Source organism: Ambystoma mexicanum, chromosome 5q, assembly GCF_040938575.1.
Source record: "Ambystoma mexicanum isolate Mex_15411 chromosome 5q, UKY_AmexF1_1, whole genome shotgun sequence".
In the NCBI taxonomy this organism is placed as follows: Eukaryota; Metazoa; Chordata; class Amphibia; order Caudata; family Ambystomatidae; genus Ambystoma; species Ambystoma mexicanum.
The window spans coordinates 1,316,430,953-1,316,445,027 of record NC_090933.1 but is presented as its reverse complement, the minus strand read 5'-3'; the positions used below and the strand labels follow the sequence as shown (position 1 = coordinate 1,316,445,027).

Genomic DNA, 14,075 nt, shown 5'->3' with positions numbered 1-14,075 from the left:
GATTCTGATTATTAGATCTTAAAAAGCCGTCATAGGATCTTGTGACCAGTAGTTGTAGATATCCATGCATCTTACCCGATCTACACCTCTGAACAATGGTTAGGATTCGGAAACGGATCCTTGCTTCAATCGGTAGCCAGTGTTGAGAGCATCTGGCCGATGTGAGATGGTCCCTGCGTTTGAGCCCCGTCACTACTCTGACAGCTCCATTCTGACATACCTAGAGTTTATCCTGGCTAGTTTTATCAATACCTACGAGTGAACTGGAGCAGTAATCTATTTTTCCTTTAATCTATTGAAGGAACAGCACTCGTCCTTTAGTCTACTGACACTTCCCATGCTTCTTTCAATACATTGTCAACCAGGATCGGTTAAGGTGCCGACACCCCTGCCATGCACCTATTGCTCTCACATGTTCAACATCTTCCGGTTCAGTGCAATCTTCCTAACCTAAAATAGGTTGCCTGCTGTTCTACTCTGTCAATACTTCTTATGTGGGTCTAGTTTGGGGGGGTGGGGATTGTGTGGAAGGGTAAATAACAGCTGATGCCATAAACTCTGCTCAACACGTCATGTCTCACTTCTCAACTATTTCAGATTTCATGAGCACAAGGTGCTCAGCTGCATCGTCATAAATTGTGATGCATGGACTTGCAGCACCTTCACACATTAACACCCGAATCCCATTTGAATTCCACAGTGAAACAGCACTCGCCCATGCTTCAAACCTCCTCACCACTCCCACCAGTCTCTCGGCTTTCTGATGCCTTCTGCACTGTTGCCACCTTCCTTTTTGACTGTTGCACCACAGCTTGCAGGGCAGTGCCCAAGCCTATATTGGTACCTACTTACTGAAATGCCAGTTTTTCTCCGCCTTTAGGGTTTCTCCAGCACAAGCTTACAATTCATTTCCATAATATCAGGGCCTTCTGTACCCAAGTCTCGCTCATGCAAAGTCTCTTGCTTCAGAGGGTCTGTTAGTTATAGACACAAAAGTTCCTTCTGTTAATCTTCATGTGGGGCGATTATTTTTCACCCTTTGATCCCTCTCACACAAGCTTCAAAACCTTTCCTCAACGTTAGCCTCCCTCGATAGGGCTCAGACCATCAACTCACTGTGGACATCTCTCAGTCGAGTTGATGCTTGTCATCACAATGTTCACAGGTATATTACTATTTACCCCAATTTGTATGCATCCCTCAGTCGGGTTCACGTTTGCCAATTATAACAGATCACTTAGTTTTCAAAACGTGTCAAAGACTTTTGACTGTACGAGGGATTTGGCTTGTCCCTCGTATGACCACTTTGACACTTCATGCTGGCCTCCCCTAGGCCACCTGGTCACTGTAGTTTCAATAAGCAAAAAGTTCTTAGTTCAATACATTCTCTTTCTTTTAGGAGAGGGGTACCAGCTTGAGTATTTCGATTGAGCACCCACGTGGCACCGGACCACCCTATTGCTGGTACCAATTGGACCCACAAAAGACATCTGTCTATTATCTTCAGATACAATGTTGCCACTGCAGCCTTGAGCTGAACACAGTCTGCCTACTACCAGCTTCTTCTGATTCACCGGCTGTGCTGAACTCGTTGGCAGTTCCTTACCCGCTAGAGTCAAGGATGATACCACGATGGCAACCACTTCTCCCCGCCGTGGCAATCAATGCAAGGGTAATTCCCTCCTGCTTGTCCTTTCAGATCTGTAAGCCTTTCTCCTCAGTTCTAACTGCTGTCCTGGAATGGCTGCGTTCGACCTTGCTCAAGTATGCTCTGCCTTTTATCCCAGTGGGGAAGGGAAAGAGCAGTCAGGTGTGTGTTGTTATTAGCAATTGCCTGGCCCTAGTGTTGGGACAAGTCACGTAAACAGCTCTGGTGTTAGTCCGTTTTCTTTCACAGGGTTTGAAAGTGTTAGTGTTGGATGAGGGGGCAGGGTAGAGCTTCTAGATATCCTACGGGGTAGGATGGGGAAAAGGTGTCATAATAAGGGGATACCGCATCTCACCCTTCAGTGACCTACTTCCACTCCCTGAAGACCCCCCCACCCATCCAGGTGATCCTCCCTCACTGGTCCACCCCCAGGTACTGGTTCCAATAGCAATGGCTGTGGAAGACAGATACTCAGGGACTAGCAGGTGAGACACCTTCAGGATTTTCTTAGTCCGGGACATTTAAATCACTGAAGCAAGAAATGCAAGCAGGCTGCTGGCAGGAGAGAGTTGCTCATCTCCGTGCAAAGTGAGGTCTGGAAGAAGTTGGTGAAGCTAACCTGCTCAGAGGAACCTGAAGGGAGACGGCTGCTAGAAGTGGATGAGACACAGCAAAACATGCCAAAAGCCAGGGGAGGGCTACTGGGCACTTGCTGGCGTTGGAGCACATCGCTTTGCTCTACAGAATCCCATGTGAAGCAGACAAGCCCAGCAGAAGCCCCAGGAAGCATGAGAACAGTTGAGAAACGGTTGCGGTTGCAAGCAGAAAGCAGCAGACCACCATCAATAGCGGACCTTAGAAGAAATGAGATGGCATCAAGTACTGGTGCGTCCATAAAGGGACAGAGAAAAATGGGGTGTATTGGCGGCCGCTCCAAGCTTTACTGATAGCAAAAACAAGAAAGAGAGAAAAGGAACAGTTTCTAAAACCTGAGAAAGACTGAAGAGGCAGTTTTCAAAGAGAAGAGACTTTCAAGTTTGTCAATGCATGCTGCAAGCATATCAGAGACAAGGAGACCATAAATAAGAAACCAATTATATTAGCCAAGGAGGCTAAAAAGCGGAACAATCAAAAGGTGGGAGAGTGAGCAGGAGTTCACATATGAAAAGCCCTGGCAGGAGAGTATACCAGGCATCCGAATCCCACATAAAAAGGAAGACAACCAGTTTGAAGAGAACTTTTGTTGTTGACCTAAGGGAATGCCAAGAACTGTTCTTCGCACCCGGGAAAGACTGTCTGACCAATCAGAATCCACCTTTCCCGGGCGCGATTCTGCCCTCATTGCCATTTTGAACATATTTTCAATGGCCGCCGTCATCCAAAAATTGACCTAATCTATCTTCCATTTTAAGGCCGGCTGACATTTTTTATTTTCTCTTTCAGGAGATGCACTCCCGCAGAGTGCATCTCGCGTCAGGCAAAAACAAAAACAAAAAAATGCTATCCGTACCCCGGTTTAATGGCCCATTGTTTGGGCCTACAAAGCTCGGGTCGGTGAGCCATAAACGCCACGTCCGCACCAGCGGCAGGGAGTAAAAGCTATATCTGTCACCCAAAAAAGTGATGAAGAATCCAGGAAAGGGAAGAACCTTCTGGAGCAAGGATGCCCATAATTGAAAGACTTCTTTTTTGTGGGAGTTATCCATTTTTCCTTTCTTTTGAACATTTATAAAACACTCAAGGCCAAACACATTTTCCTTTTCACTTTAGAATTCATTTGTTTAGAGTGCAAGGGTCAGAATAGTACTTTGGACACAGGATGGTTTGGTTTTGGACTTCTGACACAGACAGATCATTAGTTCTGAGTTTAGGAGGGAAAACTCCACTAGTGCAGGGACAGCGAGGCCTTTTCCCAACTTAGTTGGTGTTAAAACAAAAGTCTTCAGCCAAATCCTATCTAACATTTGTCCCAGTATCATTTCTGACTCCTCAGTTATTACAATCCTATGGAAAAGAAAGTTCATCCATACTTTTGGCATAAGAAAAGTGACAGGTCATGCTAGTAAATGTTTATACAAAGACAGGAAATGTAGAAGGTGGGTTTAATTCACTGGATCGATTAATCAATTTTGTATCAATCCATTGATTTGTGAACACATCTTAATTTCCTCCATTTTTTCTTTAATGCCATATCTCATTTAGCTGAGAGTTAAGGTATGGGAGGGAGCTCTTTGCAGATTTGAACCCCAGAACCTCCTTCTCTTTACCCCACCTCCTCCGTCACTAACACCTCCCACCATGTTCACCCGTTTCCCACCCATCTACTGAACTCATTACTACTTCTTTCTCTTTACCCAAACCTCCTCGGTCACGACAAGCTCCCTCCATGGTCACGTCTTTCCCACCCCTCCTGCCCCACCTCCTCTGTCTCTACCCACTCCCCCTCCATGGACAAGGAAGGTTAAAAAGTGGACAATAACATTAATTCCAGCATAAAACTGGAATAGAGGTGCTCACCCCACTAATTAAAACAAATTAATTGTTCCAGGACACAGTTTACACAAAATGTCAGGGGAAAGGATTTAACACAAATGGAGTTACTAACAATGTATTTTTAATGTTAACAAAGTGACATATTGGCTGAAGCTCAATATTCATTTCATCAGCATTTCACTCAGTGTATGAATCCCGGTGGGAGACTTTTACATTAGACATGTCAGTTTATCCAAGACCAGCTTTATTTTGTAAACATTTATTCCACTATTCCTTCTTGGAATTTAGAGAACAGCTGTGATATCATTACACCCACAACTCTCATTTCAGACAGAAAGGCACCATTTCATTTCCAAATTTGCACGACTTTTATTGTCTCACAACACAGAGGGTATTTCTATTCCACCGGCTCGTTCGACTATTCACAAAATGTCACTTTTCTAAAGTCTGTATAATTTAAGGAACACTTGACATCTTCTCTGGGCCCTTCACATCAAACTAATTTCTTATAATATAGTGCTTTAATAGTGGGCCTGCACCCTCCCTTTTGTAATTGCACCTCCACATATCGATCCCAGGCTAGGGAACCATCTACTAATCCTAAATGCTCCAATAGAGATAGGAAATAGTGTAATACATTAGAGGGGATACTGGGGAGAAAAGGAAACTAGAGCTGTAGAACATGATACACAAAGTCAAAACACTGCAGCATTCAGCGAGGATGGCACTCCTGGTGATGAATGCATTTCTGGGAAACGGACTTCTGGAGTAATATTGCAGATTGCAGTTTTATGACTGCCACTCAGCATGTTTTCACTGTTGCAAAACAGTCTTTGCACATGTGTTGTGCCAAGTTTATATATACTTCTCCATTTTTATTATACATGAGGGCTCCAGAATCTCTATGAGTTGATGTTGAAAGTAAAATTACTGTATGGGGGTGTAGAAATATAATTCCCAGTAGAGGCATTTCTAATGGATTCCTTCCTTCCACAGATTCTTAATCTATGATATCCATATCCTAGCACAGCAGTTCTCTAGAAAAATGTATGCAGTCAGGGGGTTCGGCCAAGCTCTGTGTCGGATCCGTCCAAAGCCTCAATGCGTTTTGCACCAGTAACAACATTGAGGCCAGTATAAGTGGTGGAGCCACGCCCCATGACCTCAGTTCCTTTTTTCAGAGCATTCATACCTCAACGACACTGCACCATGGTCCCTGTAGGGATATGTCCCACTTCCCATCGACACTTTCATGTCGAAAAAGTATGACATTTACAACGAGATCCCATGGGTTTGGAGCCCATGGATTCTAGAGAGCAGACACTTCCCGAGGAGTTTTATGAGAGTGGCGACATGCTGGTCCTGGCAGTTAACCTGCCAGGGGCAAGCGGTCTGGACAATTCCCTGTAGTTGGACATTCTACCAGCACCAACACCAGGTAAAACTCAAGCTGCTTTTTAGTGCCTGATGGCAAAGGTGGGCGATACCCTGGGTTCCTCTGTGCCGCCCAGGTCCAGAGTGCAATACGAACTCTGCGAAATTCTGGATGATGCACCAAAGAGGCACTGCTACCCTTCAACGTGGTGGTAGAGGAACCAGTGTTGAAAGCGTGGGAGAAACCTGCCTCCGTCGACCCCAATGGACACGGATCTAGGATGGAAGCACTGTCCTGCACTTTCTGACCCGCCCACACCTTACCCGAAAGCATGGTGGTACTGGCCACTACAGTGAGCCTGAAAACCTCTACCTTTTCCCTCCCTTACACCGGACAGGTAAAGCAAAAGGCTGGACGCATGGGGCAAGGAAGTGTTCGCGTCAGGCAGCCTAGTGGTGAAAGCCAAGAATGCACCTTGTGCCATGGTGAAGTTCTCCTTTGGCCTATGGTCGGCTGTAGTCGGTGAGGCAGAGCATGCTCCAGAGGGCAGAGAAGCAAGGAGTATGTGGTTCTGGAGAACTAGGTGTCCCCGACAGCGGCTCATCAGGCCACACGGGAGAACATCACAGCAGATGCATTGAGCAGCCAGACCTCGGCCTACCACAAATGGGAGCTCTGTCAAGAAGTTCTGGTGGAGATCTCTCTTTCCGGGGGTGACTCATGAAGTGGACCTCTTTGCGTCCAGTTTCAACCAGAAGGCAGTTCCACTGCAGGGAATTATCTCAGTAGGGAGCTATCGGGGGGCGCATTGACCATCGAGTGGACTTTTGACCCCCTTTATGGAGTGCCCACCGATCCCAGTCATCCCGCTGGCCCTCAGGAGATCCAGTCTGTTCAAAACCATACTGATCCTGATCGCCCTGGACTGGGCCAGAGAACTTGGTATCCAGAGTTGTTGGACAGGTCCATCGGTCCTCCCTTGCGCCAATGAGAAGATTTGCTCTCCCAGTCAAAGGGGCGGGTTCTCCACTTGAACATCAGCAGCCTTAACCTTCATGCTGGACTACTGAGGTGGTATGATAAAAGGAGTGTTCCTTTCAACTATGAGGCCAGCTAAAAATCCATTTATGCCTGCAGGCAGCATACATTTTCACTTTGATGCCATAGAGGGTCCTGGATCCTTTATCCTGTCCTCTGCCTCATGTGTTGGATTTTCTGCTTTCCTTGGCCCAAGCAAGCCTGCAGATTGACACTTGGAAGGTTACCTTGCCACTATTCCTGAGTTCAAGAGGTCCCTAGAAAAGGGCTTGTTTTTCACAATCAGCATTGTTATGTAGTTCTTGTGGGGTTGGTGTAACCAGTTACCTCCCTGCCAGTCTGTAGTTGCAGTGTGGGATTTGAATTTATTTTCAACTTTTCTTATGTGCGCTCCATTTAGGCCCTTTAATTCCTGTTAGATTGATCACCCTTATGGGTGATTTTTCAAGTTGCCATCACATCTGCGAGATGGGTGAGTGAGCTCCATGTGTCGTTTCACTTCTGCATTTGTTTTTTCCCCAAAGAGAAGGTGACCCTCCTTTCTGCCAAAGAGGATCTCGGATTTCCATCTCTCAGATCCATCTTCCTGTGTTCTTCCCTCCACCTCATCCTTCCAATGCAGATTAAAGATTTCATTGATTGGACCCAATACAGGTCCTTGATTTCTATGTCTCTCAAACTCGAGAGGCTAGGAAGGATGACCAGATTTCTGTTGGCTACGCTGGTGCTCGTGCTGGCAGGGCGGTGACCAAACAGACCCTGTCCAGGTGGATCATTCTCTGCATCTAAGAATGCTATTATCTGGGTGTGAAGGATGTGACCAAGGGTATCGGGGCTCATTCTGCCAGGAGGGGCTGCCACCTTTGCCCTGCAGAGGGGGGCTCCCTTGTCCTGGACATTTGCCAGGCAGCAACATGGGCATCTCTGCACACGCTCGCTAAGCATTACTGCTTGGATTCCCTTGCGGGTCAGGATGCCCGTTTTGATAGGGCAGTCCTTCCGAGTTTTGTGGTTTAGGTGGTGTGCTTGCTTTCCTCCCTCCTCCAGATTACGTACTGCTTTGGGAGTCCATCATAGATGAGGAATCCATGGCAGGAGGGAATCCATTAGTAGAACAAATTACTTTCCTTTCAGTAATGTTCCTTCTGATGGATGTTCCTGCCATGGATTCCTCATTGCACTTCCTACCTGCCCCTCGTCTGGGAAGCTAGTACACCATCAGTTCTACAGTCCCTCAGCATCAAGAGTGCTAGGAAAGAAGGGCGGAACTGAGGTCTGGTGCACAGCCAGGCTACTGATACTGGCCCAGACATCATTTTGGTGCGAGGTGTGAAAAGGGTTGGACCGATATAGAGCTTGTGCAGCACCCCCTATCGGCAGAAGAGTTTCTGGAGAACACCTGCATGAGGATATGGATATCATAGATGAGGAATCTATGGCAGGTATATCCATCAGAAAAAACATTACAGATAGGCAAGTCATTTGTTCTTTTTAAGTAGAAAGAAATTGCAACTTTTTAATTCACACTTCTTTATGACTAGCAATTCATGTAAAATAAAATAAACATTACTTTATAGCTTCTCTACATATCAAGCAGAAATCCCTGTAAACCACCATCCACTGGTACTGCCTGGCTGGCATCACTGGGATGAACATATTCATGAACCCGAGTGGGAGAAAGCAGGAAGGTTGGCACCAATTTGTCCATTGTTTCCAAAGTTACAGTTGGGAATTTGGCTACTTTGTTTAAGGGAGTGTTTGCCAATTCTTGGGGAGTAAATGGTTAATACACCGCTTATCTGTAGGGTTGGCATTAAGAGTTGCCTTAATATTTCTCTATGGCACTTACTCACCTAAAGGTTAATGGGTTCTAACAGCAGGTGGGCATTCCATAAATAGGGAGCATGAGGGGGTTTGAATATGTGTAAATAAATACTTCCTTTTTACATTCTTGGCTCTAAGACGTTGGTTCAGTGAAATGCTTATTGATAACACGGTTATGTAATGCATATTATGCCTCTCTCCCGCAAGCCTTTCTGTTTTGTGAAAACCTTCTCTATCCCTATATATGTGCATGAGATGCAACAGGAACTGCAGCGGTTGTGTTACAGAACCTGGGAGTAAGTTGTAAGGGATGTACGTTGATAGAGCTGTGCGATGCAGTTGGGAAGGGAAATGCACTCTGAGTCCCTCCAAATCCACTTTTAGAATCTATGTAGCACGAGCATAATATATGTACTGAAAAAGACAAGATGCCCTCTGGGTTCCATTTCAGTAGATGGGAGCCTCCCTGTTGCATGAGGAGGGCGCGCTAGACCTTAGCTGAGCCAAGAGATAGGGGGACACCTCCACTTAAGCTCAGAGCCCTTCCTAGCTGCCGGGGTCCCAAGGGGCACCTCATATATCCTATGAGAGTCTATAGTTATTGATTCAACCACTGACTCTTTAAGCTTTTCCAAAACGTTGGTGCCCATAAATTTGCATGAGGTCCTTAGGCAAAGTGTTCCATAGGATGGTTACCTTAATACAGAAGGTACAGTCTCCCTTCTGAAAATTCTAGAAGGGATGCATTTCAAACAGCAGTGATTCAACAATCATAATCAGTCATCATTTGTGTGCCAAAGGAAACCGAGAACCACTGTGGAGGCAGGTTCTTCACAGTATTAGACAGCTATGCCAAACTCAGTAGCATTGTAGAAGCATCTCCTTCTATCAGAAGCAGCTTCAGTTGCAGAAGAGATGTCTCCACCTCCATGTCCTGTCTCATGGCAGATAAGAACATCCTGTGTACTGAAGTATTCGCCACATTCACTAAACTGAAATGGACCAAGGCATGCATGTTTTGTCTGGTGCCTAATAAGGTGACTGTTCCGACTGAAGCATTTTCCACATTCAGTGCACCAATAAGGTTTCTCTCCCGTATGTGTTTTCTGGTGGTCAACAAGATTTACCTTATACGAAAACTTTTTCCCACATTCAATGCACTCATAAGGTTTCTCACCTGTATGTGTTCTCTGGTGGATAGTAAGAACTTCCTTTCTAGCAAACCCTTTCCCACATTCAATGCACTCATAAGGTTTCGCACCTGTATGTGTACTCTGGTGGGTATTAAGAACTTCCTTTGTAGCAAACCGATTCCCACATTCAGGGCACTCATAAGGTTTCTCACCTGTATGTGTTCTATGGTGTTTAATAAGATGTCCCTTCCGAGCAAACCCTTTCCCACATTCAATACACTCATAAGGTTTCTCACCTGTATGTGTTCTCTGGTGGCTAGTAAGATCTCCCTTCTGAGCAAACCAATTCCCACATTCAGTGCACTCATAAGGTTTCACACCCGTATGTGTTCTCTTGTGGATAGTAAGACGTCCCTTCTGAGCAAACCCTTTTCCACATTCAATGCACTTGTAAGGTTTCTCACCTGTATGTGTTCTCTTGTGGATAGTAAGACGTCCCTTTGAAGCAAACCCATTCCCACATTCAGTGCACTCATAAGGTTTCTCCGATGTATGTGTTCTCTGGTGGATAGTAAGATGTTCCTTCTGAGCAAACCCTTTCCCACATTCAGTGCACTCATAAGGTTTCTCACCCGTATGTGTTCTCTTGTGGATAGTAAGACGTCCTTTCTGAGCAAACCCTTTCCCACATTCAGTGCACTCATAAGGTTTCTCACCTGTATGTGTTCTCTGGTGGATAATAAGCTCTCTCTTTGTAGCAAACCCTTTCCCACATTCAGTGCACTCATAAGGTATAACACCTGTATGTGTTCTCTGGTGGATATTAAGCTTTGCCTTCCAAGCAAACCCTTTCCCACATTCAGTGCACTCATAAGGTTTCCCACCTGTATGTGTTCTCTGGTGGCTAGTAAGCCCTCTCTTTGTAGCAAACCCATTCCCACATTCAGTGCACTCATAAGGTTTCACACCTGTATGTGTTCTCTGGTGGTTAGTAAGCTCTCCCTTTGTAGCAAACCCTTTCCCACATTCAGTGCACTCATAAGGTTTCTCACCTGTATGTGTTCTCTGGTGGACAGTAAGTTCTCCCTTTGAAGCAAACCTTTTCCCACATTCAGCGCACCTATAAGCTTTCTCACCTGTATGTGTTCTCTGGTGACTAATAAGCTGTTGCTTCTGAACAAACCCTTTCCCACATTCAGTGCACACATACGGTTTCTCACCTGTATGTGTCCTCAGGTGGCTAGTAAGCTCTCCCGTTGTAGCAAACCCATTCCCACACTCAGTGCACTTATGTGGTTTCTCACCTGTATGTTTTCTCTGGTGGAGAGTAAGTCCTCCTTTTGTAGCAAACCCTTTCCTACATTCACTGCACTCATAAGGCTTCTCACCTGTATGTGTTCTCTGGTGGATAGTAAGCTTTCCCTTACAAGCAAACCCTTTCCCACATTCACTGCACTCATAAGGCTTCTCACCTGTATGTGTTCTCTGGTGGACAGTAAGCACTTGCTTTGTAGCAAACCCTTTCCCACACTCAGTGCACTCATAAGGTTTGTCACCTTTATTCATTTGGTGGTGCTTGATAAGTGTATCATGCAAATGGACACTATTCTCATAGTCAGTGCACTGATAAGGTTTTTCGCCTATGTCCTCATGTGGGCAATATGTATGTTCTTGAAATGGCAATTGTTCCCACATTTTGTGCACGTGTAAAGTGTCTTGCCAGTTTATTTTTTCAGGTGCCTTGACTTAAGTGGAGCCTTTTCAATTAACCTTTTCCCAAATTCAGAGCACAAATGAGAAATGCTTTTCTTACTGCACATAACACATTGTCATGGTTGTGCTAGATATCCCTCTCCCCCCGCCCCAGGATTTACAAAATCAACACACTTGGTTACTGGATGCTACCACAAAGTGGTTGCATGGACGGAAGCCATCATGTATCAACAGACTTTGCAATCCCAGTTCCTGAATACTCTGAAAAGGCAACTGGACCCCAAACGTTCACTCTTCTAACATGCTTGGAAATTGCATATTCCAACAATGAAGCTTTTCCATGCGATAGTCCAGGGAATCTAAATCACTGTTGCATTTCTGGGGCATCAGTCACCTATTAACATAAAAGGAGACACACATTATTAGTTTCAACACGTTCACAATCACAGGCAGCACACATAAAACTACTCAGTAGTAACTCCTCACATAGTAATTTATTTGACTTTGAAGTGCCATCTATTGGGGAAAGGCGCCCGAACAGGTGGCAGAGAAGTTGTGCTCCGATGGGAACATTTAGTGGAACAGGTAACATGCAGCAGGGATAATGTGTTTTTATTTAGAAATGTTTTGCATCCAAAACACTAGGGGAAAAAAAACAGCCTGGGTGAACAAACATTTTAAATGCATATTATCAAGAACATGTATATGTTCTAACAATATATTTATTCAGAAATGACTACATTATCACACGGAAACTCCCAATTTCTACACACAAATGATAAAGGCAGGAGTTTGCCACCAATCGGACGCCAGCTTCACCAGTCCACTGTGTAATCACTGATGACTTGTGTATTGGCCAAAACATGAATAATGTAACCAACAGCACCATCGAGGAGACTGGGATTGTGATTTAAAGGGAAAGCAACAATCTCTTCCCATGGTGAGAACAGCACAGGCCGGGCCGCCACTACATTCAACCATTGACTTTAAACCTAGATAAGCTTGTTTTTCTGGAGATGAGGGATGGTTTGGGGTTTGTGTCAGAGACCAAAAGAATAAAGTGTATGAAAGACTCTGTGAAATCCACAATATCATCGCATTTGCCTTCCTAATTATTCACATAAATGTCCCATTGCCAGGTACTAAATTGAATTGGCCAGAAGGATCCACTTCTCTTTCCCTGTTCAAAATACCACAGTGTCGTTTTCATGAGGTGGTACACACTTTGTTTTACTGTTAAGGAGTGGGTGCAAATGGGTCTGTTACTTACCAAAGCTCCCACAACAAGACCCCTTTTTGTGGTTTCTGATCTATGCACCTTAGGTTGAATCTCAGCGCGCCCCTGTGTGCTGTTACCATCACATCCCTAGGAACCAATGGAGATGTTGCCCAATCACTACCAACATCCACGAATGGATGCCACCTTTTAGTGATTATACACATGATTGCCGTTGATCTACTGTGGAGATTCTACTCGCCCTACTCCAGGGGAATCCGCTCAGCATAATCCTGTGGATCCATGATAGGGTGAGAATTTCATTGCCAGCATCTCTTGCAACCCATATGGCAGCGACCCTGGAATAAGATGCATTTACATGTGAATAGTATGCATACTCCCCCTCCCCCCCACAATGGGCAAGTGTCCACCTGTTTGTCTGTCAGTCCTACATTTATTGTGTGGGTAGCTATCACAACAATATATGCGAGAACCTTTGAGCGGTCCAGTATGGGGGACAAACACCAGTTTTAGGTGACACAATGAACACATTTTTTTTGGCGTGCTCCTTGTTCCCAGTGGATAATCCTTAGAAAACAACCTCCCCCTCATCTGTTCTCAGGTGCGTCGTCTGTGCAGCCACCACCTTAGGCTGTGTGAGTTTAAGCATCCTCCAGAAGCAACTACTCTTTTTTAGGATGTCAAGGTCCACAATATTTAACAATCTTGGTCTAACCTTATCCTTGTGTGGCGCATATCAATCTAGAGTCCCCTTTGAACCCAATTTCAGTGCTCCCCGAATGTTTATCCATTTATTTTGCTTCAATAAGCGATTGCAATAAAAAGTAGAATGCCCTGCTGTACCTCAACACCCCCATCCTAGTCTCTACATGTGTGCTTCTGAACTCGCTTAGTGAAAACTAATTAAAAACTCCATAATTCCGGTTCTTTACTAAGAAGCAGAATGAGCCAGAGTCCTGCCCTTGACCCAGTCCCCTCCCAACATAGCAAAGACCATTGATTCATTCATGAGACATATCTTTATCATCTTCCTCTACCACAAATGTAATGCACAGGTTTTCCCAGATCCTTGCATTGTTTCACAAGTTGGTGAACTGCTCTCAGCTGGGCTGTCAGGAACCTACAGCTGAACACTACCACACGGTGGCAATGTAATTCTAGCAGGAGTAAAGGTCCTCTGCCTCCCTGCATCATTAATATCACATCAGCCTGCCATGATCCTGTGAATGACTTTGCCTGCCAGTGCTTGATCTCTTAAACCACACCTTGCTGGTGCCTTCATCCCTGCCCATCTCTCTGTACTCTAGTACCTGGCTATCATCCTCAATGCTTCCCTTTCCCAGGAGGTCTGCCCAACTGACCATCCCACCATGGTAGGGCTGAACCTGCAGGAGGCCCAATCAACTGGTTGGTGGGATGACTCTGGGAAGCCTAGATATGGATTGCTTCTTGGTTCTCTCCTCTGCCTTGAAGGTGTTGTATTGTGCTGTGGCCTTGCACCGCCCTCCTCCTCTGCATGGGGTATGCGTGAGGAACGAGGCATACTCCTCTCCAGTCCAGATGATCCATGTCCACTTGCCTTTCTGACATTCATCTGCAGGGTAGTGTTGGAAG

The 14,075-nt window shown here is 45.4% G+C and overlaps 1 protein-coding gene across 2 annotated transcripts in view; it reads right to left on the bottom strand.

Moving 5' to 3' along the window:
- The window catches only part of LOC138498471 (zinc finger protein 84-like), a 762,144-nt gene that overhangs the window by 306,039 nt on the left and 442,030 nt on the right, over positions 1 to 14,075 (bottom strand). The window contains exon 4 of one of the 2 annotated variants that reach the window (XM_069622220.1): positions 9,436 to 11,618. In XM_069622220.1, coding sequence (XP_069478321.1) covers positions 9,436 to 11,206 — 1,771 coding nt within the window. In that variant the 5' untranslated portion in view covers positions 11,207 to 11,618. Of the gene's footprint in view, positions 1 to 4,265; positions 11,619 to 14,075 lie in introns of those variants that run through there. The other variant, XM_069622218.1, reaches the window with a different exon arrangement.